At 42.8% G+C, this 26,632-nt stretch overlaps 2 protein-coding genes and 1 long non-coding RNA gene across 3 annotated transcripts; 2 read left to right on the forward strand and 1 right to left on the reverse strand.

The window, feature by feature from the left end:
• Nucleotides 1-1,602: 1,602 nt before the first annotated feature.
• On the reverse strand, nt 1,603-8,518 carry kptn (kaptin (actin binding protein)). Its single transcript, XM_024260634.2, has 12 exons — nt 8,167-8,518; nt 8,014-8,096; nt 7,862-7,946; nt 7,738-7,792; nt 6,228-6,306; nt 6,054-6,127; nt 5,842-5,948; nt 5,126-5,230; nt 4,992-5,055; nt 4,783-4,918; nt 2,145-2,315; nt 1,603-2,036 (listed from the first exon to the last, which is right to left on the reverse strand). Exons 1-12 carry the CDS (start codon nt 8,366-8,368, stop codon nt 1,887-1,889), a joined length of 1,311 nt encoding a protein of 436 aa, XP_024116402.1. The 5' UTR covers nt 8,369-8,518; the 3' UTR covers nt 1,603-1,886.
• A 140-nt stretch (nt 8,519-8,658) lies between these two features.
• Nucleotides 8,659-9,602, forward strand: LOC112138066. The gene is made up of 3 exons (XR_002917701.2): nt 8,659-8,834; nt 8,909-8,936; nt 9,414-9,602. It is a non-coding gene; the product is annotated as an uncharacterized LOC112138066 (long non-coding RNA).
• Nucleotides 9,603-22,633: 13,031 nt separating this feature from the next.
• Nucleotides 22,634-26,203, forward strand: crx (cone-rod homeobox). The gene is made up of 3 exons (XM_024260625.2): nt 22,634-23,199; nt 24,899-25,050; nt 25,130-26,203. Exons 1-3 carry the CDS (start codon nt 23,103-23,105, stop codon nt 25,763-25,765), a joined length of 885 nt encoding a protein of 294 aa, XP_024116393.1. The 5' UTR covers nt 22,634-23,102; the 3' UTR covers nt 25,766-26,203.
• Nucleotides 26,204-26,632: the final 429 nt, after the last annotated feature.

A 26,632-nucleotide genomic window follows, 5' to 3' on the forward strand; every position in this document is an offset into this window, starting at 1 on the left:
CTTTAAAAAAGTGCTTCACAAAATTTAAGACAAAAAACTCCAAAGTGAAGAAAACTGAACCAAAAGGTTTGGAAATGATCAATGAGACGAGGTAAAGAGGATGTTCCACATAAATAACAGCATTGCATTAAAAAAATAACTTTTTTAGATTTTAAGAGCATTATACTTTTCATTCCTCTTTATAAAGAACCTCAAAGCGATATTTTGATCCGTCATGCATTTAAGAGTAACCCTTCCATCATCCCATACCCAGAAAACGAGCAGGTTCTGACGATCTGACGTCACAGAGTGAGACCGCCCCTTTCAGGAAGAGTCTGCTCTGACAGCTCCGCCCCCAGTCTAACACCAACACTCAATTTCCCCACAGAGCTATAGTGGTGATCAGCAAAACCTTTCATTTTAGATGCAGAGTACCGGATATCTTCCTGTTGTGTTTTTAATAAATTCCAGCTCAAACAGATGTTCGTTACTTTAGTCGTGAGGCTCCTTTAAGACATCCCACCGGTTGGGTACAGTCCTGCAGAAGCCCATGTATTTGTGTTGTGAAGCAGTGTAGCGATGGCTCAGCTAATAAATATAAGGTATATGCATTCATCTTTGGAAAAAATGTGGATACTGTTCATTTTCCTGTGAGAAATGAGGAAAGAACGGTTCTCGGATGATGTCATGAATTGAGCGGCAGCAGGCGGAGCCTCAGAAATCGGGTCGTTTTACTTCTGGGTAGGAAAAAACTCACCAAATTAAGTAATATGTCATAAATAATTTGTTTTTTAGTGTTCCAAAGGTAATGGATATGGATAAAGTTCACCCTGAAAGGCTTAAGAAAGTCAAGGTATGGCCCCTTTAAACACTGGTGAAAGTTCCATCTTTGAATCTGATGCACACAAGAGAACCTGAGAAGTTCTGCCGTATTCTCCTCTGTTCTTGGAGATTCAAAGTCTCCGCCATAAAGGGGTGATTCACTGCAGGTCAGTGAGCAAAAATGTATTGACGAATCTCTGACCTTGTGATGTAGACCCACAGCAATATTCAAGTGAACCGTCGCAATTTTGGATACGTCATGATCAGGAAGGCGGATGAAAACCCAGAAAAACAAGTGAAGGTGTAACAAAGTCCCAAGAATTTAATAATAAAAAGGTCATCACACATGGTGGGGGGAAATGGCAACTCAAAAGAATGAGACAGAGATCATTTAAAGACGAGTTGACAATGAAAACACAGAGTTCCTTAAATACAGTTTGGCAAAGTGCAGGCTGCTGTGACTACTCAACAGGTGAGTGGGCGGAGTCAAAGCCGGAGAAAGGACAAAATGACAACAAGCAAATCACAGCATTCTTAGAGCGGTATTTACATGTTTTATTTACAGATGTCATTTAAAATTAAATGTCTAAATGCAATAAAATCTGTTTTTTCTTTAACCACACAGTTACAGCTGCGGCAGTTATAATATCCATGTGTGAGAATATGAATGCTAGACTGAGAAACACGATCTTTGTCAAGTTAGTTCAGAGGAACTGCTCCGGTTTATTGACCCCCCCCCCCCACACACACACAGTGTAGGAGTGTGGGCCAACAATGCAGCAAAACTCCTGGAGTCAATAATGATGTAATCATAGTTTTATTAACTGATATTTACAGAATGTTCTTAGCATCAGTCATTTACAAACATTAGCAGTGATGAGAGAACAATGGACATTAAGTAAAAATGCAGAACTAAAGTTACAAAAAAAATGCAAAATAATTATAATTACATACTAATTCTTTCTTACCTGATTTCTTTATTCATAATTTATGTTTATCCTCAAGTGAACATTCAATTCCTTAATCTTTCTCAGCACCTGTCACTGACACGATGCTTTCTGACCACTGAAGAAAACATATAGTTGTCATGAAGACGTCTGGATGGAAGCCCCCAGCTCCACGGCCGGATCACGGTCTGATGAGGACTCCCGCTGAAGCTCAGAACTGTCTTTTAGAGTGGAAACCTTCTGGGCAAGCCTTACAAGGAGCAGCTCAGCAGTGGAGGTAAGACTGTGCTGAAAGGAGAAAGAGGAGACAGAATTCAGGTTTCCATGAATGTCATTATCGGTGATGAAGGTTTCAAAGGTCTGAAGACGATGAAGATCTCAGAATCTGCAGCACACCTGTAAGATATGAAGACCCTTCAAGGTGAGCACAGCCAGTTCTTTCAGGCCGTCTCCTGTCAGGTCTAAGTAGGTGATGGACAACAAGGGACTCTTGAAGCTCCGCCTCCATTGCAGCTGAAACTGCTCGTGTCCGCTTCCTGTTGGCTGGAACTTGTAACAAAGTAGTTCCTGCGAGACAGACGAGAACAATTCTACATGAAGATCTCATGCAAACACAACCGTGAACAGTTCTGCTCAAGCTCAGTCCTGAACAGCAGGTAAGACTGGTTAAGACTGGCTAATGTGGTTAGTTTACAGACGGTTAAGGCTGGTTAGGACAAGTTAAAGCTGGTTTGGGACTTCTCACAGCTGAAGGTTAGGATTGGTCAATGCTGGTTGTTACCATCACGGATAGTTAGAGCTGATAAAAGTTGAAAAATGCAAGTTATGTCTAACTGATTCATTTTAAAGCTGTAAAAGGTACTTAAAACTGATAAAGATTAGTTAAAGCTGATCAAAAGCTGTAGATAGGATAAGTAATACTAGTTAGGACTGGTCAAACCTGGTTAGGAGAGGTTAAAGTTTGTAAGGACTGTTAACATCTGGTTAAGACTAGCTAAACTTGGTAGAACTGGTCACACTTGATTAGGGCTGGCTAAAGTTGGTAAGTACTGGTAAAAAACGTTTTTGGACTTGTTAAAGCTGCTTCGAGCTGGTCACATTTGGTTAGGACTGGTTACAGCTGGTTAAGACTGGTTAAAGCTGAAACATGCTGGTAAGCACTTTTCACAGTTGGTTAGATTCAGTTAAAGCTGGAAACAGTCTGAGTGGTTAATTTGGTTACTGTGCAGTTGGTTAAACCTGGTAAAGACTTGTTGAAGCTGGAAAAGTTTGTCTAGGATGAGTAAAGCTGGTTACAAACGGTTACATTTGAAAGGTCTAAATCTGGTTAGGACTGGTGAAACTGGTTAGAGTTACTTACAACTGGTTAAGACAGGTTGCAGGTAGTTAATATTTTTTATGTGTTAAAAACTGGTTAGGACAACCAAGAATGGCTAAGACATGCTCTGATTAACTCTGGTTACAATGGTTCAAGACGGTTTGGACTGGTTTAAGCAGATTAGGACAGGTTATGGCTGGTTTATACTGGTTAAAATTTGTCAGGACAGAGATCGGTGCTTCTATGCTTGGCTGCAAGATCAAGAACAAAGATCTAGACATTTTATGTTCACGAGGAGATCAAACGCAAAATAACCACTAGAACTTCTTAATGGAAACACATATCAAACAATCTCCATTTCTTGTGGTGATAGTTGATAGATTTGTGATAGTGTGATTTTTCTCTAGCTAACTCTTTACCTGTGAAAACATAAACAACTTTTACTACTGCTTTAGCCACATCAGGACCAAACTTTTAATCTTTGCTAACCTGTCAGGAAATCTGTACTGAACTAACAATACAAGTCTTACACCAGCAAAGATTTTTGTAAAAATAATTTATATATATATATGCATGCATATATAAAAAGTGAGGGAAATAAGAATTTGAACACTCTGGTTTTGCAAGTTCTCCCACTTAGAAATCAGTTCAGACCGTCTTAAGTTGTCCAATGACCATCTGGATGATCCAGAGGATCATGGGAGAAAGTCAGGTGGTCAGATGACACCGAAATAGAAGTATTTGGTCTAAATTCCATTCACTCTGTTTGGAGAAAGAAGAAGATGAGTGGCATCACGAGAACATCATATCTACTGTGAAGCATGGGGGTGGTTGCATCATGCTATGGAGGTGTTTTTTCTGCACATGGAACAGTATTAGGGAAAAGATGATTGGAGCCATGTATCGTGAGATTATGACCTCCTTCTCTCAATTACAGCATTGAAGATGGGTAATGGTTGGATCTTCCAACATGACAATGACCCAAAGAACACAACCAGGAGAAGCAAGGAGTGGCTCCATGAGAAGCATATCATGGTTCTGGAGTGGCCTAGCCAGTCTCCAGACCTAAACTCAATAGGAAATCTTTGGAAGGAACTCAAACTCCGTGTTTCTCACGGACACTCCAGAAACCTGACTGTTCTAGAGAAGATCTGTGAGGAGGAGTGAGCCAAAATCCCTCCTGCAGTCTGTGCTAACCTGGTGAAAAACTAGAGGAAACATTTGACCTGTGGAACCGCAGATATTAACAAATATTAATACTGAATTTCTCAGGTGTTCAAATACTTACTTGCAACAGTGGCATACAAACAAACGATTTTAAAAAATCATACAATGTGATAAACAGATTTTTTTTAGATTATGTCTCTCACGGTGAACATGCACCTGAGATGAACATTTCAGACCTCGCCATGATTTCTAAGTTGGAGAATTTGCAAAATTACTGGGAGTTCGAATAACTATTTTCCATATAGTTAAGAAAATAAACCTGAAAACACAGCGAGGGCCAGGAAGCTACAAAAGCTGCTAAAAAAATCACAGGAGAAGAAAGGCAAGCATGAAAGAACTTTTATCAACACAAAAGACTAACAATTAATCAACCAAATGTCTAACGACAAAAAGCTTCAGTCTTCTATGCAGTTGCTTCACTCAAGGCTTTGAACGGTGATGAGTGAAGATTGTTCTCACTGACTCGTCCATCCGTATGAGTGCACAGACCTGTCCATACGTTCCCAGCAGCACTTCCTTCTGTCCGTCAAAATCCAGGTCGATGACCAGCGCACAAAGAACGGCGTCCCACTGATCACTCTCTGAGAGACAGGTGGAACAGGACAAACCTCGCTCCTGGACGTCTCTGAGACACAAAGACACACGAGAGTTCAGCTCCGCCTAGCAGGAGGACTTTCCCAGTGTGGTCTGACACACACCTGTACACCACTGCCATCTCAATCGTGCTGGTGATCAACAGGTTGTAGCCTTCTGTTTCCTCCCCTGGAACAGAGGAGAGTCATTACAAGCCACATTGCAGATGAAATGCTGAGCAGTCTGTCCGTGGTCTTACTTTCCTCCGTGTTGAGCCGGCTGGACTTGGGACTGGAGCTCAGTGGGAAGAGCAGAACTGTAGAGATGGGACTATCAAACTGCACTCGCCAGGTCTGCAACAGTTCTTATCAAAAGACACAAAGAACCTGATGAAGCTGGAGTCCTGCCCCCAGAGATAAACAAAAGGCTCAGTTATGAGAGAAAACGTCACCCAATCCCAACATAGCAGTCAAACAGGAATGACACGGACAAAAGGGAGAATGTTACCACTGCTCACAAGCTTCCACTAAACACGCTTCACTGATTTAAAGAGGCTCATCACCCTCACATCACTATCCAGCTGAGAACCATTACTGGAAGGTCAGGAAGTCCTCGATGAAGACCATCATAAAACTCTAATGCCTCATCTCCACTGATACCAAACTTGTATAATTTCCAAAGAGTGCAAAATTATATTTGAAGATTCTGTGAAAAAAAAATGGCATAAAATGTTATTAATTGCGTATACTATAGTTTGAATTAGTCTGTTATACTGCAAGTTGCTGAGTTTGCTCTGCAATGTTCATTATAGAAACAATTCAACTTCAGAATGTAAGAAAAAGAATGCAGGAAATGTCATTATTACAGGAGCTCAGTGTAAATGTAACACTCAGAGACGCGTGTTGTTCCCCTGAATAGAGTCTGCAGTGTCTTCTCTCTGTGTTCACGGTCTACGTCTGCATGCGTTTCACCTACCTGGTCCAGCCTGGTTGACCAAAGCTAGTCCAACACAGCCGTTCTGACAGCCAAAGGCTGAGAGCCGCCGGCCCCCAGCTATGCTCAACATGTCCAACCATAACACACTGCAGGGGGGGCACAAGTGTTAGAAAGGTGTCAGGTATCAGTGATGTTTCATGGAGAAAGTCAGACGTGATGAACCAGGACTGAGCAGACCTCAGAAGACTCACTTGCTAGGCAACTCCTGTAGTTCAGGGAACAGGTTCTCCACTGGCTGCTCCTCAAACTGGTGCAGGGAGGCGTTCTGTTGGAAGCAGGAGATTCAAGCTGAGCCCCAAGTGGAATCCAAAGAGAGAGACTTTGTCACACCAGCAGCCAGACCACGAGTGAGGAGCAGAGCTGACCTCCATGTACAGGTGGATCCTCTGGTCATGTCCACTCAGCAGGAACACCGTCTCCCTGCCTCCATCAGTACACTGCACTCTGCCGAAGGGGGGGGGGGCATTACAACCCGTCTGAGACCCAACATGAAGCAGAACTCACAAGGACATTCATGATACTGTTCTCTATGCATTTTCTATTATCGATGATGAATAAAAACTGCTGGAGTTTGATGAGCAGCTCTGGATGCAATAAGGAGAAATTTACTCCCAGGAGTCAAAAAATTGAAAGAGTCCTTGAGCAAAACTGTGACCTTAGTTGCCCTCAGTGGTGTTTAAATAGACTGAAGAGTGATAAATGAGTGTGGTCATTGTTATTGATCATACAAAAGTGAATTACCTGTACAGTTCCTATGACATATCTAATGTTTAAAATACAACTTCCAGTAAATTGTTATTTTTGTATTGTTGAACATGAATGTGTTTCTGGTTTTGAATATGTGATTACTAGAGTTTCATTTTGGATGTCTATAGTGTTCCTCCTAAACTTTTCCACCACAAAGCTAAAGCCACTGAGTCCCTGGAGTGTTATCACATAGTCATGATTTTCCAGCCTAAAAGTCACGAAAAACTGCCAGATCCCTGCCCCCCCCATCAAAAAAAAAAAAAAACTGAATGAATTAGCTGTAGTTAGCATGAGGGAAACTAAATTATCCAAAACCACTAGCATGCAGCTGAAATATTAGCCAAACTCCAAAACAGCCTCAAAAACTAAATAAAAACCCTAAGTTAGCCAAAACAGCTAGCATTTAGCTGAAATATTAACTAAACTCCGACATTGCCTAAAAAATCTAAGTAACAGCCAAAATAGTCCAAAAAGCTAGCATAATGACAATTTTTAAAACTTTAAAAACTTAACCTTTTAATATAATTATGAGTAATAAAAAGGCAGGAATAATATTCCAGAATAAATCAGCTTAAACCTTAAATAACTTTCAATATTTTACTCTCCATAAAAATATATTTTGTCAAATTTATACCATTAATAATAAAATAAAAGGATTTGGAGGGCCAGATATAATTACCTGGAGGGCCGGATCCGGCCCCCGGGCCTCGACTTTGACACATCTGACTTAGAACAATTTAAAACAGATCAGAGTCGGACTTGAAGAAGAAACTCACAACCTCATGGCCTAACGAGAGGGCTGGAGTTTCAATCCAAATTTGAAATTCTTACAGTTTTTGTGTCAGAAAAAAATATTTGAAATTAGATTGTAAATATTTGAAATGCATTTTCTTGTTGATGATTAAATCCAAATATGCATTTCGTTTAAAAGGTTAGAACTCATTTATCAGCCAGTACCTGTGAACTGTCAGCATGGTGAACACAGCCAGCAGATTCACTGTAGTGAAGCCTGTCTTGGTTGCTGTGAATGTTTCCCTGAGTGACCCCCCCTCCCGGCTCAGTTGCCAGGGCAACCAAAGACTGCAAGAACTCTCATTATGTGCGCTCTCCACGGGCAGACGCACTTACTCTGTGTGGTAGAGCTGGAAGGGGGTGAACTGCAGCTCCAGGTTCAGGCAGCTTTCTGTTCAGACAAACACGCATCAGTACGTGCACGGCCACAAAGAGCTCGTGCACATGCGTCCTCGCTCACGCGCAATAGACTCCAGGTTGAACTCGGAGCCGGGCTCGTAGTCGCAGTAGATGTTCAGGAAGGGGGTGGCTTTGTCCCCGGAGTCCTGGAGAGGAGATCAGCTGATCAGCAGAGGAACACCAATGAGGAGGATGAGGGGCGGGGCAGCTTACCTTGATGAAGGTGATGCCCACCACCAGTCCTCTCTTGGGTGGAGACTTGTTAAATGCATCTATCGATACGATCTCAGCATCGACTAGAACGAGACTTTGAAATCAGCATCAAGAAAAAACCGACGCTGACTCTCTGCGGGGAGGTCTCGGTACCTGGTATGTAGGTGAACTGGACCTCCCGGGCCACCGGGCGGACCTTCTGCTGCAGCTCCTGATACCTGAAACACACCACCTTTCCTTTCAGAGTGGCGGCCAGCAGCTGCTGCTCCCCGGCCTGACACAGCCCGTAAATGTTGCTCTGCGACGGGAAGCGGCTGAAGCTGTCCTCCACGAAGGGATACGACTCCCGCTGCATCCCGGTGGACGCCCGCAGACCGACCCGCGCTAAAAACGGTTACAATGGTTTGTTTTAGTGCGGCTTTTTCTTGCTTAACATTTCCTAACTCCGTTCAAAACACTGACAGACAGCTTTTCCGGTCAGTAATTTCAAAATAATAGCGAACTCCCTTTAAAACAATTGGTCCACCTTTCAATTTCAGAGGTGATGAGGCTTTTGTTTTGAAGGTTCGTGGTCTTCAACTGTCGGCGAAACAAACATCCGGGTATGTCACGAGTTAAGTTCACGGACAGAAAAAAATAGTTTTAAATTTCATAAATTTAAAAGAAATTTTATTTAATGTCAGAGTAACGTTGACTCCCACTGCATCCCGGGGGAGACCCGCAAGCTGACCCGCGTTAAAAAACTGTTAGAATGGTTTGTTTTAGTGTTCTGGCTCAACATTTTCCTAACTCCGTTGAAAACACAGAAGGCGGCTTTTCCGGTCAGTAATTTCAAAATAACAGTAAACTCCGTTTAAAACAATTGGTCAGTGGTGATAAGGCTTTTGTTTTGAAGGTTCGTCGTCAGCGAAGCAAACATCCGGGTATGTCACAAGTTGCGTTCACGGACAGAAACATTATTGGTTTTCAAGACTTAATGCAGCTGATCGAAAAAATGACATTTTATTTAAATACAACATAACTTTTGTGTCTATATTTATTCTAAGTATTCACCCCTCGAATATAATTCATTTTTTAGTCTTCCTTTTTATATTAATTTATAGTATTTAGTCAACAACCACGGGGTTCTGAAAAGCTCTGTGAAATGTATTGGCACACACTTGATTGCCACAAAAATCTCACAATCTATCCAACTGACAGCCTCAACACAATACATCTTTGTACTATAATACAGTTGTTGGATTTTTTTTAAGATATACTTTTATGCAACAACATTCTCGACAATAAAGAAAGAAATCTGTTTGGCTGGACTGTTTGTTGATCACTTCTGCCATCTAGTGGTAACTCTGTGTAAATGAGTAAAACAAAAACTTTGATGAGGATTAACTCTCTTATTTCAGAGCTGGAAACATTTGAATCCAGCAACAGAACTTCCAGTGATGTGACTGATTTCATCATAAACAAGACCAAGAAAAGCTGCAGTCGACCCAGCGGCCTCTACCTCAGCAGCATCTCTTCCCTTTTCCACACCGCTTGTCTTTTTATAGAAATACTTTCCGAGTTAACAATAAAGAGATGAGTCAAGCATGGGCAGGCTGGCTGTGACATGAGACCCCTGCAGATCAGAGTGGATGACAGCGATTTGGTTTGTAGAGTTTGTTTTGGTTTGATAAGATCAAGCAGAGTCCCTGATATCAATTATGTCTGCAGTTCTGCTGCTCAATCCATTAAAACTAGTAAAGTTATTACCCAAAAGATGCTCTCCACAGCCCAGTTCAAACTTATTTTTCCGTCCAGTTGTAGTTTTAATGAAGCTCAAAAATAATGCATTAAACATGGTGAGATTAAACCTGTTTTTCATTCATCCAGATTGAAGCAGATCACTTTCTTCTATCATTTATGTCAGTGTTTTTCCACTTTTTTTGAGCCAAGGTACATTGACAGCAAAAATCTCAACAACCAACCAATGTTTTTTTTAAACTAATTAGACAAAATTAAATATTTTTCCATGACGCACATCTGTCGCAGCACACTTGTGCACTGCCACAGATTGGTTGAGAAACACTGATTTGCGTTAAAACTTTTGTTTTTGTTTTGGAATTTTCTTTTTCATTATTTAAAAATGTAACATTATGTGTCACCCTGAAAATTAAAAAAAAAACAACAGGCGTTGTACCATCTTACAAGCATCATATAGTAATAAAGTCTGATCAGCCAATAAGTGAATGAAAAACATTATATATCATTTAAATAGATAATATTAAATAACAATCATAATGCATTTAAAGGAAAAGGTGCTAGATTGAATAAACTAATAAATAATCTAAAAGATTCAGTCGTTTCTAAAATACAAAAAGTTGTGGCTCATTTTAAAAGAACAGCATTTGAGAAGGAAAATCTCTCTAAAATAATAAGATTATTAAACAAAAACTGCATTCTTTTGTTTTTTTCATACAACCAAATTGAATATCAACATAGCTAAATGAAGGAATTTTATTTTTTGTTGAAATCTAATTATATAAATCCTTCCAAAAAATATGAACCGAGTTACAATCATAGAAGAGGTGTCTTTGAATTTCAATTTCCTTTTGACATAAATGGCATAAATTATCTTGTATTTTGATCAATAACATATACATGGGTATATGTTATTGATTTTTTTAAATGATTTATTTTATTTTGGGAGGTGATGAAAATGGAAAAAAAACATGTTCTGATAAGGGACATGTCTGTTCTGACTTGAGTGAAAGTCTACTGAAACAAAAGAAGAAAAACTTGCGATGCTCGTCCACCAGAGGTCAGTGAAAACTCTCTTCAGGCTGCAGTCCTCATCCTCACTGCTGAGGAGCATCAGAGCAGGTCACCATGAGGTTGTTTCTGGATGCTGCTTCTTCCGACAACCAACATTTCTCTGTCCTTAAACTTGGACATTTTCTCCACTCCAACCAGTCTACAATTATCCACTTGTACTTCCATTGTTTCCTACAGTCTTTGCATTGTAACATTTTCAACTGAATAACTTTACGTAATCTAATGAGCTTTCCTTAAAAATGTCAAATTTTTGGTTCATCACAAATACAACGCTCACAATAAGTAAGATATAGTGTTATTTCCATGAGTGCTTTTCCTATCTGGTTTGATTTTTTATAAAATACATTTTAAAAAAAACTTTGATATTACTAATAATGAATGAGAAGAAACTCATTTTTCATTGGTTTGATATTTATTATCCCAAACTTTATGACAACAATTAAGACAGCCCCAGATAACAAATATTGATCATGTCAATATCAGGGATTTCCACCAGTTGATCCAATGACTGACAGTGAAGTCTCGTTCTTCTCACTAGACTCATAATGTTGTTCTGAGGAGTTCCAATCAATCAAAACGTGAGCAAGATTTTTCTTTGATTGCTCTTTTTCTGTGTTTAAAAGACATATTTTATGCTGCACAACCAGGTTTATTGACTTTACAGAAAAGAGTTGCCAAGAAAATAGATTTGTACACACCAGGGGTCAGCAACCTTTAACAGTAAAAGAATCATTTGGGCTCGTTTTCTACTGATCAAAACCTAGAAGGAGCCACATTATCTTACTTTACACTTTAAGAAATTTGGATTTGTATTCATGACATTCTTTTTTTAAGTAAATATGAATTATGTAAAAAAACGAACAGAAGCAAAGATATAAAAAGAACCGAGCATCTGTCAAAATGTGACTTTTTTTTTTTTGACAAAAGCAACATTTTCAAGTCTGAAATAAGACTTTGCGGCCCCTACTTTGTTTTGGTCAATGAGAACCAAGTCCAAATGTCTCTTTTTGTATAAAAGGGTGCAGACCTCTGGACTAGACCGTCAACAAGAACCAAATGTGCTGACTGATGATGTCTGTCCAGACAGTTGCTCCTCTTCCAGCAAACCAAACCCTGGTGATCATGTTGACCTCAGCATATCTCTTACTTCGCCTTCTCCAGCAACACTAATGACCATCATTTCTGTGCAAGGTGACCCAACACTCATCTGTGAACAGGATGGTAGACCATTGCTGCATTGTCCAGTTCACATGGTCTTGTACTGCAAACTTTCACATTGGTGTTTTGGTGTCAGTGGAATCACCTGCAACGGCTGTCTGTCATTCAAGTCAAAGCGGTGGAGTTGGTAGTGAATGGTTTGTCTGGAAATCCTACGACCCTCATGTCTGATAAACAGGCCTGCAGCTGTGTGGCCTTTGTAAAACCATGTCTGAGCGCAAAGGTCCTTAGGTACTGGTTGTTGGTCATTAGGTACTGGTTGCTGGTCATTAGGCACTGGCCATTGGTCCTGAGGTATTGGTCGTTGGTCATTAGGGAATGGTCACTGGTCTTAGGTACTGGCCATTGGTCATTAGGTACTGGTCATTGGTCATTAGATACTGGCCATTGGTCCTTAGGTAGTGGTCGTTGGTTATTAGATACTAGTCATTGGTCCTTAGATACTGATCATTGTTCATTAGGTACTGTTCATTGGTCCTGAGGTACTGGTCGTTGGTCATGAGGTGCTGATCATTGGTCATTAGGTACTTTTCATTGGTCATTAGATACTGGCCATTGGTCCTTAGGTACTGGTTGCTGGTCATTAGGCACTGGCCATTGGTCCTGAGGTATTGGTCGTTGGTCATTAGGGAATGGTCATTGGTCATTAGATACTGGCCATTGGTCCTTAGGTAGTGGTCGTTGGTTATTAGATACTAGTCATTGGTCCTTACATACTGGTCATTGGTCCTGAGGTATTGGTCGTTGGTCTTTAGGGAATGGTCATTGGTCTTAGGTACTGGCCATTGGTCATTAGGAACTGGTCGTTGGTCATTAGGTGCTGATCATTGATCCTTAGGTACTGGCCATTGGTCATTAGGTACTGGTCATTGGTCATTAGATACTGGCCATTGGTCCTTAGGTAGTGGTCGTTGGTTATTAGATACTAGTCATTGGTCATTAGATACTGGTCATTGTTCATTAGGTACTCTTCATTGGTCCTTAGGTACTGGTCGTTGGTCATGAGGTGCTGATCATTGGTCATTAGGTACTTTTCATTGGTCATTAGATACTGGCCATTGGTCCTTAGGTACTGGTTGCTGGTCATTAGGCACTGGCCATTGGTCGTTGGTCATTAGGGAATGGTCATTGGTCTTAGGTACTGGCCATTGGGCATTAGGAACTGGTCGTTGGTCATTAGGTACTGGTCATTGGTCATTAGATACTGGCCATTGGTCCTTAGGTAGTGGTCGTTGGTTATTAGATACTAGTCATTGGTCCTTAGATACTGGTCATTGGTCATTAGGTGCTGTTCATTGGTCCTTAGGTACTGGTCGTTGGTCATGAGGTGCTGATCATTGGTCATTAGGTACTTTTCATTGGTCCTTAGATACTGGCCATTGGTCCTTAGGTACTGGTTGTTGGTCATTAGATAGTGGTCATTGGTCATTAGATACTGGTCATTGGTCATTAGATACTGGCAATTGATCCTTAGATACTGGTCGTTGGTCATTAGATACTGGTCATTAGTCCTTAGATACTGGCCATTGGTCCTTAAGTACTGGTCGTTGGTCATTAGATACTGGTCATTGGTCTTTAGGTACTGCCCATTGGTCAGCAGGTACAGGTCATTGGTCCTTAGATACAGGTCGTTGGTCCTCAGTTACTGGTCACCGGTCCTTAGGTACCGGTTATGGTTGTGGTCTGTCACGAACTCTGCCAGTATTTCTGTGTCTTGATTCAAGACTGCTGATGACACTTTGAAACACACCAAGTTCACCTGCAACATCTGACTAAAAACTAGGAACTCAAAGCCGTGCCATGTCTAGGTGGTGCTGCTCCACACTGTGCACAGACACATCTGTTAGATATCTACAGTTTATCATTGTCATTTCAATGTTTACAGTTATAGATGTGCAATATGTATCTGATGATCAATTCATAAAAGTCTCTTGCACATTGATGTTTGGATCTCCAACAGACCTTTTTTTCACAGCCAATAGGGTTGTGAGCCCATCATCTCTTGGGCGTTGTAAACAAGCCATTTGGGTAGTTGCTTCTCACAAGATGTTTACTAGACAAACTCCAATTACAGGGCATCTCAGACAACTCTATTTTGTTACTCTTTTAGATGTTTGCCAATGTTCTGGATGTAGAGGTCTACTACACATCTACTTGTACTCATCTAATTTTGGGATGTTTTTAGATATCTACTGGAGTACTTTTTAAAAAGTTTATATTTGCCCTCTCTCACTGGGTGGAGTGCTCTTGCCTCAGGTGGAGGAGCTTAAATATCTTGTTCACGAGTAAGGGAAGACTGGAGCGGCATCCGCCGTTGTGCGGTAGCTCTACCAGTCCGTTTTGCTGAAGAAAGAGCTGGGCTAGAAAGCAAAACTCTCGATTTACCTTTTGATCTTCGTTCCAGTATTTACCTATAATCATGAGCTCTGGGTCATGACCGAAAGAACGAGATCTCGAATACAAGTGACTGAAATTAGTTTCCTCTGGAGGGTGGATGGGCGCTCCCTTAGAGTTAAGGCGAGAAGCTTGATCACCCGGAGAGAGCTCAAAGTAGAGGCATTGCTCCTCCATATGAAGAGGGTCCGAATGCCTCCTGGATCCCTGGAGAAGTGTTCCAGGCATGTCTCAGCGGAGGCCCTGGGGAAGACCCAGGACATGCTGGAGAGACTACGTCTCTCGACTGGCCTGGGAACACCTCAGGGTCCTCTCAGAGGAGCTGGATGAATGTGGCTGGGGCGAGGGAAGTCTGGGCATCTTTGCTTAGACTGCTGCCCCCACAACCCCTCAAAACTGCAGTTTTACATCTATCCATTCATTCATCTTCAGAACCCACTGAATACCTTTCAGGGTGACAGGGTTGCTGGTTCCAACCCAACTACTGTTGGGCAAAGGTGGAGAACACCCTAAACAGGTCGCCGGTATGTTGCCCCCTGTTTCTGCTGCTCTCTGCATTGTCATTTTAGGGTGGGGATCTGCAACCATCAATGCTAAAAAAGCAAACTGGGTTAGTTTCTATTTGAACAAAACCTAGTAAGAGCCACAAAGTTCCACATCACTGTTTCTCTTCTTATAAAATGCAGCTTTAAAAATAAAAAAATAAAAATTAAGTATTAAATGTTGTATTTTTATATTTTAACTATTTCACTTTAACAGCAGCACATACATATTCCTTTCAAAATAAAATGCACCCAAATAAGTTCTTCAAATAAGATCCTCTTGCTGCAGCAGATTTACGAGAAACAAAACAGCTAGAAATGCCAACTCAAACATGTTTCTATCATTGTGATTTTGGTGCGCCATCATCCTTATTCCCCCTTTAATAAATATAAACATGACAGGATTGGAGAATCCCCTTTGTTTCCTGATCTATACATGGAAATAAAGGTCTATACTTTTAGAACTTCGCCCCTGAACAGCAGCGAGACAATGCTGTGCAGCAGAAGATCATATAATGTGCTATAAGATAATTCTAATAATAATCCACTCTGACCAATAGAATAAACCATTTAAGATTTTATTCAGATAAAATGACAAAATTCAAAATTAAAATCATTAATTACCTTTAAATAATGAACCTAAACTACAAAACCATTATTTATTCACACAGTTATAATTTTTCTTTAAAGCCAAAGAGCCACAACTGAGGGGTTAACAGAGATGAATGTCGCTCTGAAGCTTCAGACCCCAGTTTTAGGGGATTTTTGCGTTTAAAATGTCTCAATACAGTGAAACATTAAAAGGGAGTGGAAAAGCTCTTTAGGGACTTTCATTGGACTCAAAATGGACTCAGTTTTCCTGTGTTGTACCTCCTCATTTTTGTGATTGTGACATTTGTGTATTCATCAATTTTTTGCTGCCATCTCGACCATTTTTCTCTGCGGAGCTCCCGTGGCTTTTTGTACAACCTTTGAACATTATAGTAGGTTTTGGTTTTAATTGTGATGAGGAAGTTTTTGACCAAAATACCACAACTTAAATGTCTTAAAAAACAAATTTTCATGTTGATCTGAAGCCTCTTTTTCCAAAATCTCCTCTGAGGGGGCGTGGCTTTTGGTGCACCGCCCCTGACCCTCCCGGTGTCATTATGATAGCTCTGTGTCTCGCTAGCATAAATCTTCACCACTGCTACATAAAAACAGCCATCAATCTGGGTAATGTCCAGCCGTATGGTTCTGATCCGGATGTCAGCTGGGACGAGGAAGTGAAGATCTTCATGGACAGAACTTCCTCCGAAATCCTGATTCTTTCTCCTTCCAGTTCACCAAAGACTCTTTTAGCTAATTCTCCAATGTTTATTGACTGTGATCAATACATTCAATCATTGGTTTCTCAGAGTTCTTGATAAAATAATCAAAGCTAACATCAAAATGCTCTTTCATTGATTTACAATCCTTTCCAACTGCGGTCAAATGAGGCGCCGTTCACATTTCCGTGGTCACATCAAGAAGCTCCGTAGAGTCTGGTGGAGATTTTCCAGCGTTCTCAGTCCTGCTACCGTAAGTATTGGATGAAACTCACACCAAAAATCCAGTGATGCTGATTTGACCACAGAAATGTGAACGGCGGCTCATTTGACTGCAGTCAATGGGAAGATGCCATGGTTCTAAAAAGTATTCTAATAGAGATCTAAAAAGATCTCAATGTTAGATGGCTACAGGTAGATGTGTAGGAGACCTCTACATATAGATACCCTTCACAACAAACATAGAGTCGTCTGAGATGTCTAGAAGACATCGACCATAGATGTATATTAATTATCTAATTGACATCTTGTGTCCAATGGGTCAAGCGACAATGTCCCTAACTTTCAATTTTTTAAGCTATATTGGGCTTTTGTGTAATTCTAGAGATGAACATGTTTATTTACAGTTTTGGTAAATATTTATGAGTCCTTAAACAGTAACCAGCTTTACCTATCGGATTCAGCTTTTTTGACTGGTTTCAAGAAAGTTTAAAAGAGATATCCTGGATGGATCACATCACCAAGGAACTGATGGACCTGATAGGGTTTTGGGAACAGTTCAATCTTTGTGCACTGAAAGAATGTGTGGAGGTCAACATCATACCGGCCTTCACTTGTCTTCACTCCTCAGAGAGATGCCCCCCCTATGCACTGATGGTCCATATTGTTACAGGTCAGAGGTGGAGGTGCCCCCCCCTACTTCTCCTAATGCAACCTCTTAATCCATGTGCAGGATTACTGTCCACTGTAATCACTCATCCTCCACTGACACAGCTCACCTAACCCACAGCTCCTGAGTCACTACACACATGTCTGCAGGAGACATCTGTTGGAGTCTTACATGTATCGTAGTTTCACATGTCACAGCAAATTGGAGTTTGAGGAAGGGATGATGAAGAACATGTCTTAAAAAGGACAAACTTATCATGACACATCACAACAAAAACATTCAACAAAGTAAAAGTGATGGTAAATGGATGGAAGAGGACTTCTGATCTGGTGAGGCTCTGGTGTTCCAAAAACCTCCAGCTCTACCTGGAGAGAGGTGAGGGGCCCCCAGGCCATCAGAAGCATGGGTCTTGGTTAGGTCACAGTCCATGAGTTCCTTTGAGTTTCACACACTGTCTTCAAGAGAGCCTTCATCCACCATGAAGGAACCTCATTTACAGCTGAAAACCACCACTGCCTCAGGTTTGAGGGTGCCGTTTTTGTCTCAGTTACTCTGGGTGACCTCATCACACTCAGCAGGAAACATTCCAGAGAGAGCTGAAGGTCATGTAGGACCACCACAGAACTATCTGTCCATCCGTCTACCCATCCATCCATCCATCCATCCATTTATTCATCCATACATCCATCCATCTATCTGTCCTCCCGTCCGCCCATCCATCTACTAGTCTGTCCACCCATCTGTCCATCCATCCTTCCATTCCTCCATCCATCCATCCACCTGTCCATCCATCCATTATCCATCCATCCTTCTTTCCATTCCTCCATTCCTCCATCCATCTATCCATCTATCCATCCATCCATCTCTCCACCCATCCGCCCATCCATCATCCATCCATCCTTCCATTCCTCCATCCATCCTTCCATCCATCCACCTGTCCACCATCCGTCTTTCCATTCCTCCATCCATCCATCCGTCTCTCCACCCATCCGCCCATCCATCCATCCTTCCATTCCTTCATCCATCCATCTGTCCATTCATCATCCATCATCCATGCCTCCCTCCATCCATCTACCAATCTGTCTATCCATCCATCTGCCCATCCATCCATCCTTCCATTCCTCCATCCATCCATCCATCCTTTTTTTTAGGTTATCCAGGACCAGGTCACAAGGGAAACAGTCTAAGTAAAGATGTCCAGACCTCCCTCTCTCTGGCCACTTCCTCCATTCCCTCTGGGGGGTCCAGAGGCATTCCCAGGTCATGCAAGACACAAAATTGTCCGGGTGACCCCAAACTTTAAACAGCTGTGTGTATATGTTGCAATATTCAAGAAATGATCAAAATTACATAATTGATCCTTATCAGGAATCAGTGCAGCTGAATAATTTGATATCAAGTTCTCTGCAGTTCAGAACTCTGTTGAAAGAGCTGACTTTTAGAGACAGTGGTAAGTCCCAGGTTCTGTGATTGTCTTGAAATTTTATTTTATCCTTCATTTTATTACAATATTTGCTTTGCTCAGATGGCTCAGTGGGCTAAGTTTGCACCCAGGAGCCCTGGGTTCAATCCCCAGGGTGTCCTCTGATCTCCATCCTGATTGGGTCCTTAGGCAAGACCCTTGACGCTGCTGCCTAACTGGGTCCCTGTGCTCCTCAAGTACAGGGTTGTGTCAGGAAGGGCATCCGGCGTAAAAACTCTGCCAAATCACTGATGCCAAACAGTGGGTGCTGTTACGCTGTGGTGACCCCAAATGGGACAAGGTGAAGAAGAAGATTTTTTTTTCTCAGACACCTGTGATCAAACTCTTCTCTAAGTCTTACATATTGTAGACAAGCAGAACCCTCCACCTCTCCGATGGCCCGAGAGGCTCAACAAATGGCTCATTAGTCCTGTGGAGTTCCACAGGGTTCATCTCTGGTCCCCACCCGGTTCTTGCTGCGTCAATGTTACCTTAGGGTTTGTTTCCAGAAGGTACGGCATCACATGACCTGCTGTTATGCAGATGACTGTCAGATTGATGTGAAGGAGGAGTTTCTGTTGGTGATAGAAGCGATGGATGTGAACTTTCTGTCCTTCAATGACTCTTAACAACGAAACTTAACAGAATATTCAGAAACTGAAACTAAATTATCTTGGTTTAAAAACAAAACAAAACAATGAAATATGTTTGAACAGATTGGAGAGGTGAAAAGGATCAATGTCAAACAGTCCTCCAGATCTTCTCCTTTGACCAACTTTGATCTCTTGAATGCTCTTTGTATTGCTGTGAGATTGTTTACGCCTCATCTTGAATTCATTCAAAAAGCTGCCTAATGTCTTTTAACTGGTACTCATAAATATAAATAGTGCACAAAAAGACGGACAGAGGCATTTCTGCTGCAACCCCAAAATTATGGATCCAGTTGTCTTTGTATTTATTCTCCTCTGTTTTTATATATTCTATATCACCAAAAGTATTGGTTTACCTTCTTTTACTCACATATGAACCCAAGCCGCATTCCTAACCAATAGAGTTCAATATGATGTGGGTCCAGCCTTCTTTTACAGCTCCTACTCTTCTGGAAAGGCTGTCCACAAGGTTGAGCAGTGTTTCTAGGAATGTTGGACCTTTTTCCAAAAGTGCATTGCTGAGGTCACACACTGGTGTTGGTGGAGAAGGCCTGGTGCTCTAATTCATCCCAAAGGGGTTCTATGGGGTTCAGGTTAGGACTCTGCAGCATCCACACCAGACTCTGTCCTCCATGTCTGTATGGACCTTGCTTTGTGCTCTGGTGGACAGTCATGTTGGAAGAGGAAGGAGTCAAGTCAAACTGTTCCAACAAGGTTGGGAGCATGGAATTGTCCAAAATCTTTTGGTATCCCAAAGCATTGAAAGTTCCTTTCACTGGAACTAAGGGGCCTGAAAAACAAGCCCTCACCATCATTCCTCCTCCACCAATGCGGTCTGAAATGTACCCTTCTCCTGGTAACCTCCAAACCCAGACTGGTCCATCAGATTTCCAGGTGGAAAAGTGTGACTCCTCCCTCCAGAGAAGGCGTCTCCACTGCTCTAGAGTCCAGTGACGGCGTGCTTTACACCACTGCATCCACACTTTACATTACACTCATGTAGTTTGATGCAGCTGCCTGTCATGGAAATCCATTCCATGAAGCTCTCTGTGTACTGAACTTGGGCTAATTTGAAGGTCACACAAAGGTTGGAGCTCTGTATCAATTGACTGCAGAAAGTCTGTGACCTCGTTGTACTTCATCATCCGGTGACCTCTCTGCATCAGTTTACGTGGTCGACCACTTGGTGTCTGAGTTGCTGTTGTTCCCAAACTCTTCCATGTTCTTCTGATAGAGCTGACAGTTGACTGTGGAATAATTAGGAGATTTCACGACTGCATTTGTTGATCGTTGATATGATAGTTCCACGCTGGAATTCACTGAACTCCTTAGAGCAGAAGATTCTTTCACAAATGTTTAAAAAAACAATCTGAATGTCTGAGTGATTGATCTGATACACCTGTGGCCAGGTCATGTGATTAGGACACCTGATTCTGATCATTTAGTGAACAGCCTAAAACCACCATGTTCTCAATTGTCTCTTCATTGCAGTGCTGCCTGGTGGAGCAGTGGTTAGCGCTCTTACCTTAACAAACTTTCAATATATTATTCTCCATCAAAATGTATTTTGTCAAAATTATACGAGTTAGAAATGAGCCCCATATAACATCAGCCTATTATTAACAATAAAAAAATGATCTGGAGGTCCGGAACCTTGACTTGTGATTTAGCAGGTTAAGAAAATGGATCTTTGTTGTATTTGTTTCTGTTTTGACTCCATCTGTTGTTGTTGTTGAAGTTTGCTGTAAATAAAGTCAGCGATTACAGTGGAGTGACCTGCCCTCCATGACAGCTGAAAGAAATGGATGTAGACTTGAAGAGGATTAGCTCATTAGTTGAGGAGTAACCTGCCTGTTCCGATGAAGCTGCAGGTTGTTTTGTCAGTGACGCGGCGTGCTCCTACCATCGAGCACAGATGAAGTGTTTGTTGATCTCAGAGATTCACATGAATCCCTGCAGACTCGCCACTAGAAACGCTTGTTGCAAACACGAGCGTGTTGCTGGACACGAGTCTGTGGTTGAAACTGTGACCGGTTCTGCTCCTCTGTTCTGGAAGTGGCTCCTAAAGCTCTGAGCTGTGGAGCATCTTGGAACTCTTTCTCCTCTGGTGGGACCAGATTGGTTTGCTGCAGGTCATAATAGGATGATGACTCAGCGGAATGAAGGGACTGCAGCACATCTTCATCACAAGTTTTAATCTGCATGAAAACCATCTGTTGGCGCTCTGCGTGTCGTCTCAGCCAGGATGCTGTGCTGACGCTCTGGGACGGTGTGTGCGTGGGGGGGGCTGACAGGAGGAGGGGTTAACGTTGGGCCGTGGCGAGCTGCTGGTGGCACCTGGTTAGCAGAGGGGGGATTAGGACGGCGTGCGTCTGTGTGTGCGTGCTTGAGCGCGGGCTGAGTGATTGGAGCTGACAGCAGCCTCTGTGCTGCTGGCTGGCCCGCAGATTTAGCCGACCTGTTTTAGACACTCTAATCTGGATTAATTGCAGCAGTGTGTCAGTGGGGACAAGGACCGGAGCCTCCCCCACCCTCTGCCCCTTCACCTGCTTTCCTCTCACTGCACGCCCCCCCCTCACCTGGCTGTTTGCTCTGGTTCTTTGGGGTGTGGACCCCTGTCAGATCCACGATGAACCCCTCTGTGGTTGAGTATTTTCTGACCGGCTGTGAGTCCAGCTTCCAGGGGGAGGGGCAGCTGGACGGGATTAAAGCAGCTCGGTTTGCTTGCCTACTTCCCCATTTGCTTCTGCAGCTGTAAGAGGAGCCGGCGTGGAGGAATCCGGTGAAGATCCCGTCCCACCAGAACCATAACGTTCTAAAACTGAAAGTAGAACTTCTATGTTTGAAGCTCAAACACGTATGTAAGTCAAAAACTCACAAACTCACTTTAGATAAGTTCTTCTCAAAATCTAAAAGGTTCCTGTCAGGTTCAGCTGAGTCCTCCGTCTTCCCTTTGGTCACCCGTCCATCACCTCCGGCGCCACCGCCGCCGTGCCTCTCTCTGACTGCCACACTGAACGGATCGCTCTGTCTTTCCCCTCTTTATCTGGAGATAAGATACTTAGTTTTCAGATAAAGCATATTATGATAAATCAAATGAGCTTTGTTCCTTTGTGTGTGTGTGTGTGTGTGTGCAGCTGAATTAGATCCCAACATGGGATTGATGTGTGAAAGTGCGAATGAACTGCAGCAGCTGTGCAGCAAATGATCAGACTGTGATGGCCAGAGACAGAGGTCAGAGGTCACGGGGGTCACTGAGAGGAAACGGACTTCCTCAGATAGATAGATAGATAGATAGATAGATAGATAGATAGATAGATAGATAGATAGATAGATAGATAGATAGATAGATAGATAGATAGGTGGATGGATGGATCTGAGCAGGAGCTGCGCAGACTCCGCATTATGTGACGGTTACCCACTGAGGCCGCTGCGCGCGTGTCTGCTGTGTGAATGTGGGAGGGGTTTTCTGCAATCACTTGCTTCCTCTAATTAGCAGCGAGTGCCGGTGAAGAAACTCAGTGGAGTGCCGCACGAAGGCGCAAAGGAATCTGGGAGCAGCGGACCTGAGCGTTTGTGCGCGCGCGGGCTCTGCGTGGAGAGAGCTGTCCGGATGCTGAACGAGCCAGGCGGGGCTCTGCTGCGAAGCTGACAGTCAATGAAAGCCCACAGAGGAGCTTGAAAGAGAAAAAAAGTCCTGAAAACGCGTGGCGCGCCGCTCGGGTCGGACGCATCCACTTGTTGCCGCCGTTGCGCTCCGAGGCTCCCGCTGCTGCGCGTCCGAGCTCCAGGAAGCTCTTAAAAGCTGCCGCCAGGATGATGTCCTACATAAAGCAACCCCATTACACTATGAACGGGTTAAGTTTGCCTGCGCCAGGAATGGATGTCCTGCACACCACCGTCGCGTATCCACGTAAGTTTAAGTGTGTTTCTCTTTCACTGCCGTCTCTCTGATTATTTTTCTTTTACCAAAAAAGGATGCTCGCTTCATTCCATCACTGTAGTTTAAGGCGCCAGGTCGTCGGCGACATGCGTAAAACGCGCAGACTGGTGCGTAAAGACGGAGTTAAATACTATAGACAAATAAAATGATGTTTGTTCCGTTATATATGATATTTTTCATTTAAAAAGTGGTAAATGTAAACAGATAAATATTATATTATATAAATATTACACTTTTATGAAGAAGGATCCTTTTTGGAGACGGTTTTTTTTTTACTTTTTCTTTACGTCCTTTATATTCCAGTTGTGTTTTGGTGACTTTTTATCTATTTATTTATTTTTTGACTAATTTTTTCGCGCGTGAGCACCACAAAAACGGAGGGAAATTCAACATTGATCACGCGTAATACGCGCAGCCAAGACGCACATTGCCGAGTGTCAGCGCGCTTTTGAACTGAGTTCAAGGCTGAGTGTTGTTGTTGGTCGCGCACATTTAAAGTTAAAGTTAAGTCTTATGAGTTGTCACGCATCAATTGTGTTAAATGTATTCTTCCATGTCCTGGGGGAGCGGTGAGCCACAGAAACAGCCGCACTCAGAGGTCATTTGGTTGTTTAACCTTTCCATCCAGCCAAGAAAAAGGTGCAGCACTGAAAGCTACATATGAATAGTCACTTTTCTTTCTTTCTTTTTTTGAATTAAAATATTTCAACCTGCTTAGCGTCACGCATAAATCGGATCAAATCCTGTCCGCAAACGGCCTCTGTTTGCGTCCCAGGATGTGCGCACAAAAACACCCCTGAAAAAAATGTCTTCTTCAGTTCAGTTCGATCAAAAACTAAATGTTTGACTTCAATCTCCAGGAATGAAACACAAAACGATGTTACAACAAGAAAAAAAAACGTTTTTTATTTCCAAAGAACGAAATTCTTCCGTCGCAGAAATATATTGTTTATATTTAGTAGAAATGTCCAGTGTGACACCCACGCGCGCGCGCGCCCGACAATGACTCCATCATGGAAAAAATCCTGCACACGTTTGAACTCAACATGCATTCACCCTACACTGCTAAAGGTGAAACGTTGGATCGATTGACAAAAACTTTGTACATTTAATATTATTAGTATTTATTTATCAAAATAGAAAATTTGAGTTGATGATTTACTCGATTAACTTGATAAAACTAATATTTAAATTGTAATAAATGACAAAGCTTTTCTTAACTGATCCAACATTTCACTTTTTTACAGTGCATGTATAGTTTACTGAATTATTTTTTACTGTTTTAACGTAAATTGTTGCATGTATTGTGATGTAATTTTATTTAACTTTGTATTTCTTCACTTCCCATATTGTTATTGTAAATAGGAATGTGTTTTTATTAGCTTATCTGTTTAAATTAAATTAAAAAGATTGACATGTCCTTGGGGCATTTATGAACACTCCTATCAGTGATCGTTTGTGTTTAGTCATTTTTTAAAGAACTCTTTAGATCAGGGGTGTCCAAAGTCTGTCCTCGAGGGGCCGACTTCTTGCTGGTTTTCTAGAAATTCTGCCTTATCTGTGGCTAATTACCTGGATCAGGTGTCTTCCAGAGTTTTCCCCAAACTTTGGGGTTTTTAGTCGACTTGATGTGACTTTGTAGTTGATGGTGTTTGTGTTTTTGCTGCAGCCACTCCCAGGAAGCAGCGTAGAGAGCGCACCACCTTCACCCGGACGCAGCTGGACATCCTGGAAGCTCTGTTCTCCAAGACCCGCTACCCGGACATCTTCATGAGGGAGGAGGTGGCCCTCAAGATCAACTTGCCGGAGTCTCGTGTGCAGGTATTGGTTCGTGCACGTCCACAGCCCCACTGCATTCTGGGATTCTCTGACGTGGTTTGTTCTTTCTGTTCTCCCTCAGGTGTGGTTCAAGAACCGCCGTGCCAAATGCCGTCAGCAGCAGCAGCAAAGCAGTGGCCAGTCCAAGCCCCGCCCCCCAAAGAAGAAGGCCTCCCCAGTGCAGGAGCCCAGCGCACCCGACCCCGTCCCCAACCCATCCGGCTCCTACAGTCCCTCCTCCGCCCAGTCCGGGCCCAGCCTGGCCGCCAGCTCCAGCGCCGGGAACACGGCCGTATCCATCTGGAGCCCGGCCATCTCCCCCCTGCCCGACCCCCTGGCCTCCTCGGCGCCCTGCATGCAGCGGCCCTCGCCCTACCCCATGAGCTACGGCCAGCCGGCGGCGTACACGCAGGGCTACGCCAGCACCACCTCTTACTTCACCGGCCTGGACTGCAGCGCCTACCTGTCGCCCATGCATTCGCAGCTCTCCGGCACCGGGGGCGCTCTCAGCCCCATCACCGTACCCTCCATGGGGGGCTCCCTGAGCCAGTCCCCAGCATCACTGTCTTCACAGGGCTACAGCACTGCCTCCTCCCTGGGCTTCACCTCCGTTGACTGCTTGGACTACAAGGACCAGCAGGCCTGGAAACTGGGCTTCACGACTATGGACTGCCTGGACCACAAGGACCAGAACTCCTGGAAATTCCAGGTCCTCTAGACAGTCTAGCAGCTCTGCCAGAGGACGTCACCAGTTATCTGTTTCTGTTTGTGAGAATTAGTTAGTTTTTCTCTGTGTGACAGCAGCCTTCGTAGAAATGCTTTTCTGTGGAGGAACTTCGGCGGCGATCCGTCCTCCTTTGTAAATGAGACGATCAACGGATGATGAATCTCCAGGAAGTTCACAGATCCCAGCAATCATTTCAGTGTGGGCCCCATATGCTTTTCCTTTGGGTTGAATTGGTGGGTTTGTCCATGGTGGCCCCATCTGTGATTGGGACTCAGTGGTGTGGGTCCCTATGCTAACCAGCCGCCCGGTGGAAAGCGTAGCGAGTTAGCGAGCTCCACTGCCCAGCGAGCCAACTACTGACTGCCCACCTAAACCAATCACAGATGGGGCCACCATAGAACCCACGGACAAACCCACCAATTCAACCCAAAGGTAAACCATATGGGGCCCACACTGAAATGTTTGCTGGGTCTAGAGCTGCCACAAAGGATTATTTTAATAGTCGACTAATCACCGATTATTTTTCTGATTAGTCGGCTAATCGCGTCATGCACAAACTGGATGTAAAGCACAAATCTTAACCATTATTAGCTTTAAACTAATTATAAACTAGATATATAGCATTAGCTGTGATAAAGCTAGTATTAATGCTGTGAGCTGAATTTGGCTGCTGAAGATGCTAGTGCTGATAGCATAAGAAAATTGATAGTTAAAAAGTTGATAGCTGAAATCGCTAAAGCTAAAAGCTGAAAACGCTGAAGCTGATAGCCAGATAAAATATTAGCTAAAATTAGCCCAAAAAAATTAAAAAAGGCTAAATTAGCCAAAACATCTAGCATGTAGCTGAAATATTAGCTA

The sequence above is a fragment of the Oryzias melastigma genome, linkage group LG14 (assembly GCF_002922805.2).
Source record: "Oryzias melastigma strain HK-1 linkage group LG14, ASM292280v2, whole genome shotgun sequence".
NCBI classification, from domain to species: Eukaryota; Metazoa; Chordata; class Actinopteri; order Beloniformes; family Adrianichthyidae; genus Oryzias; species Oryzias melastigma.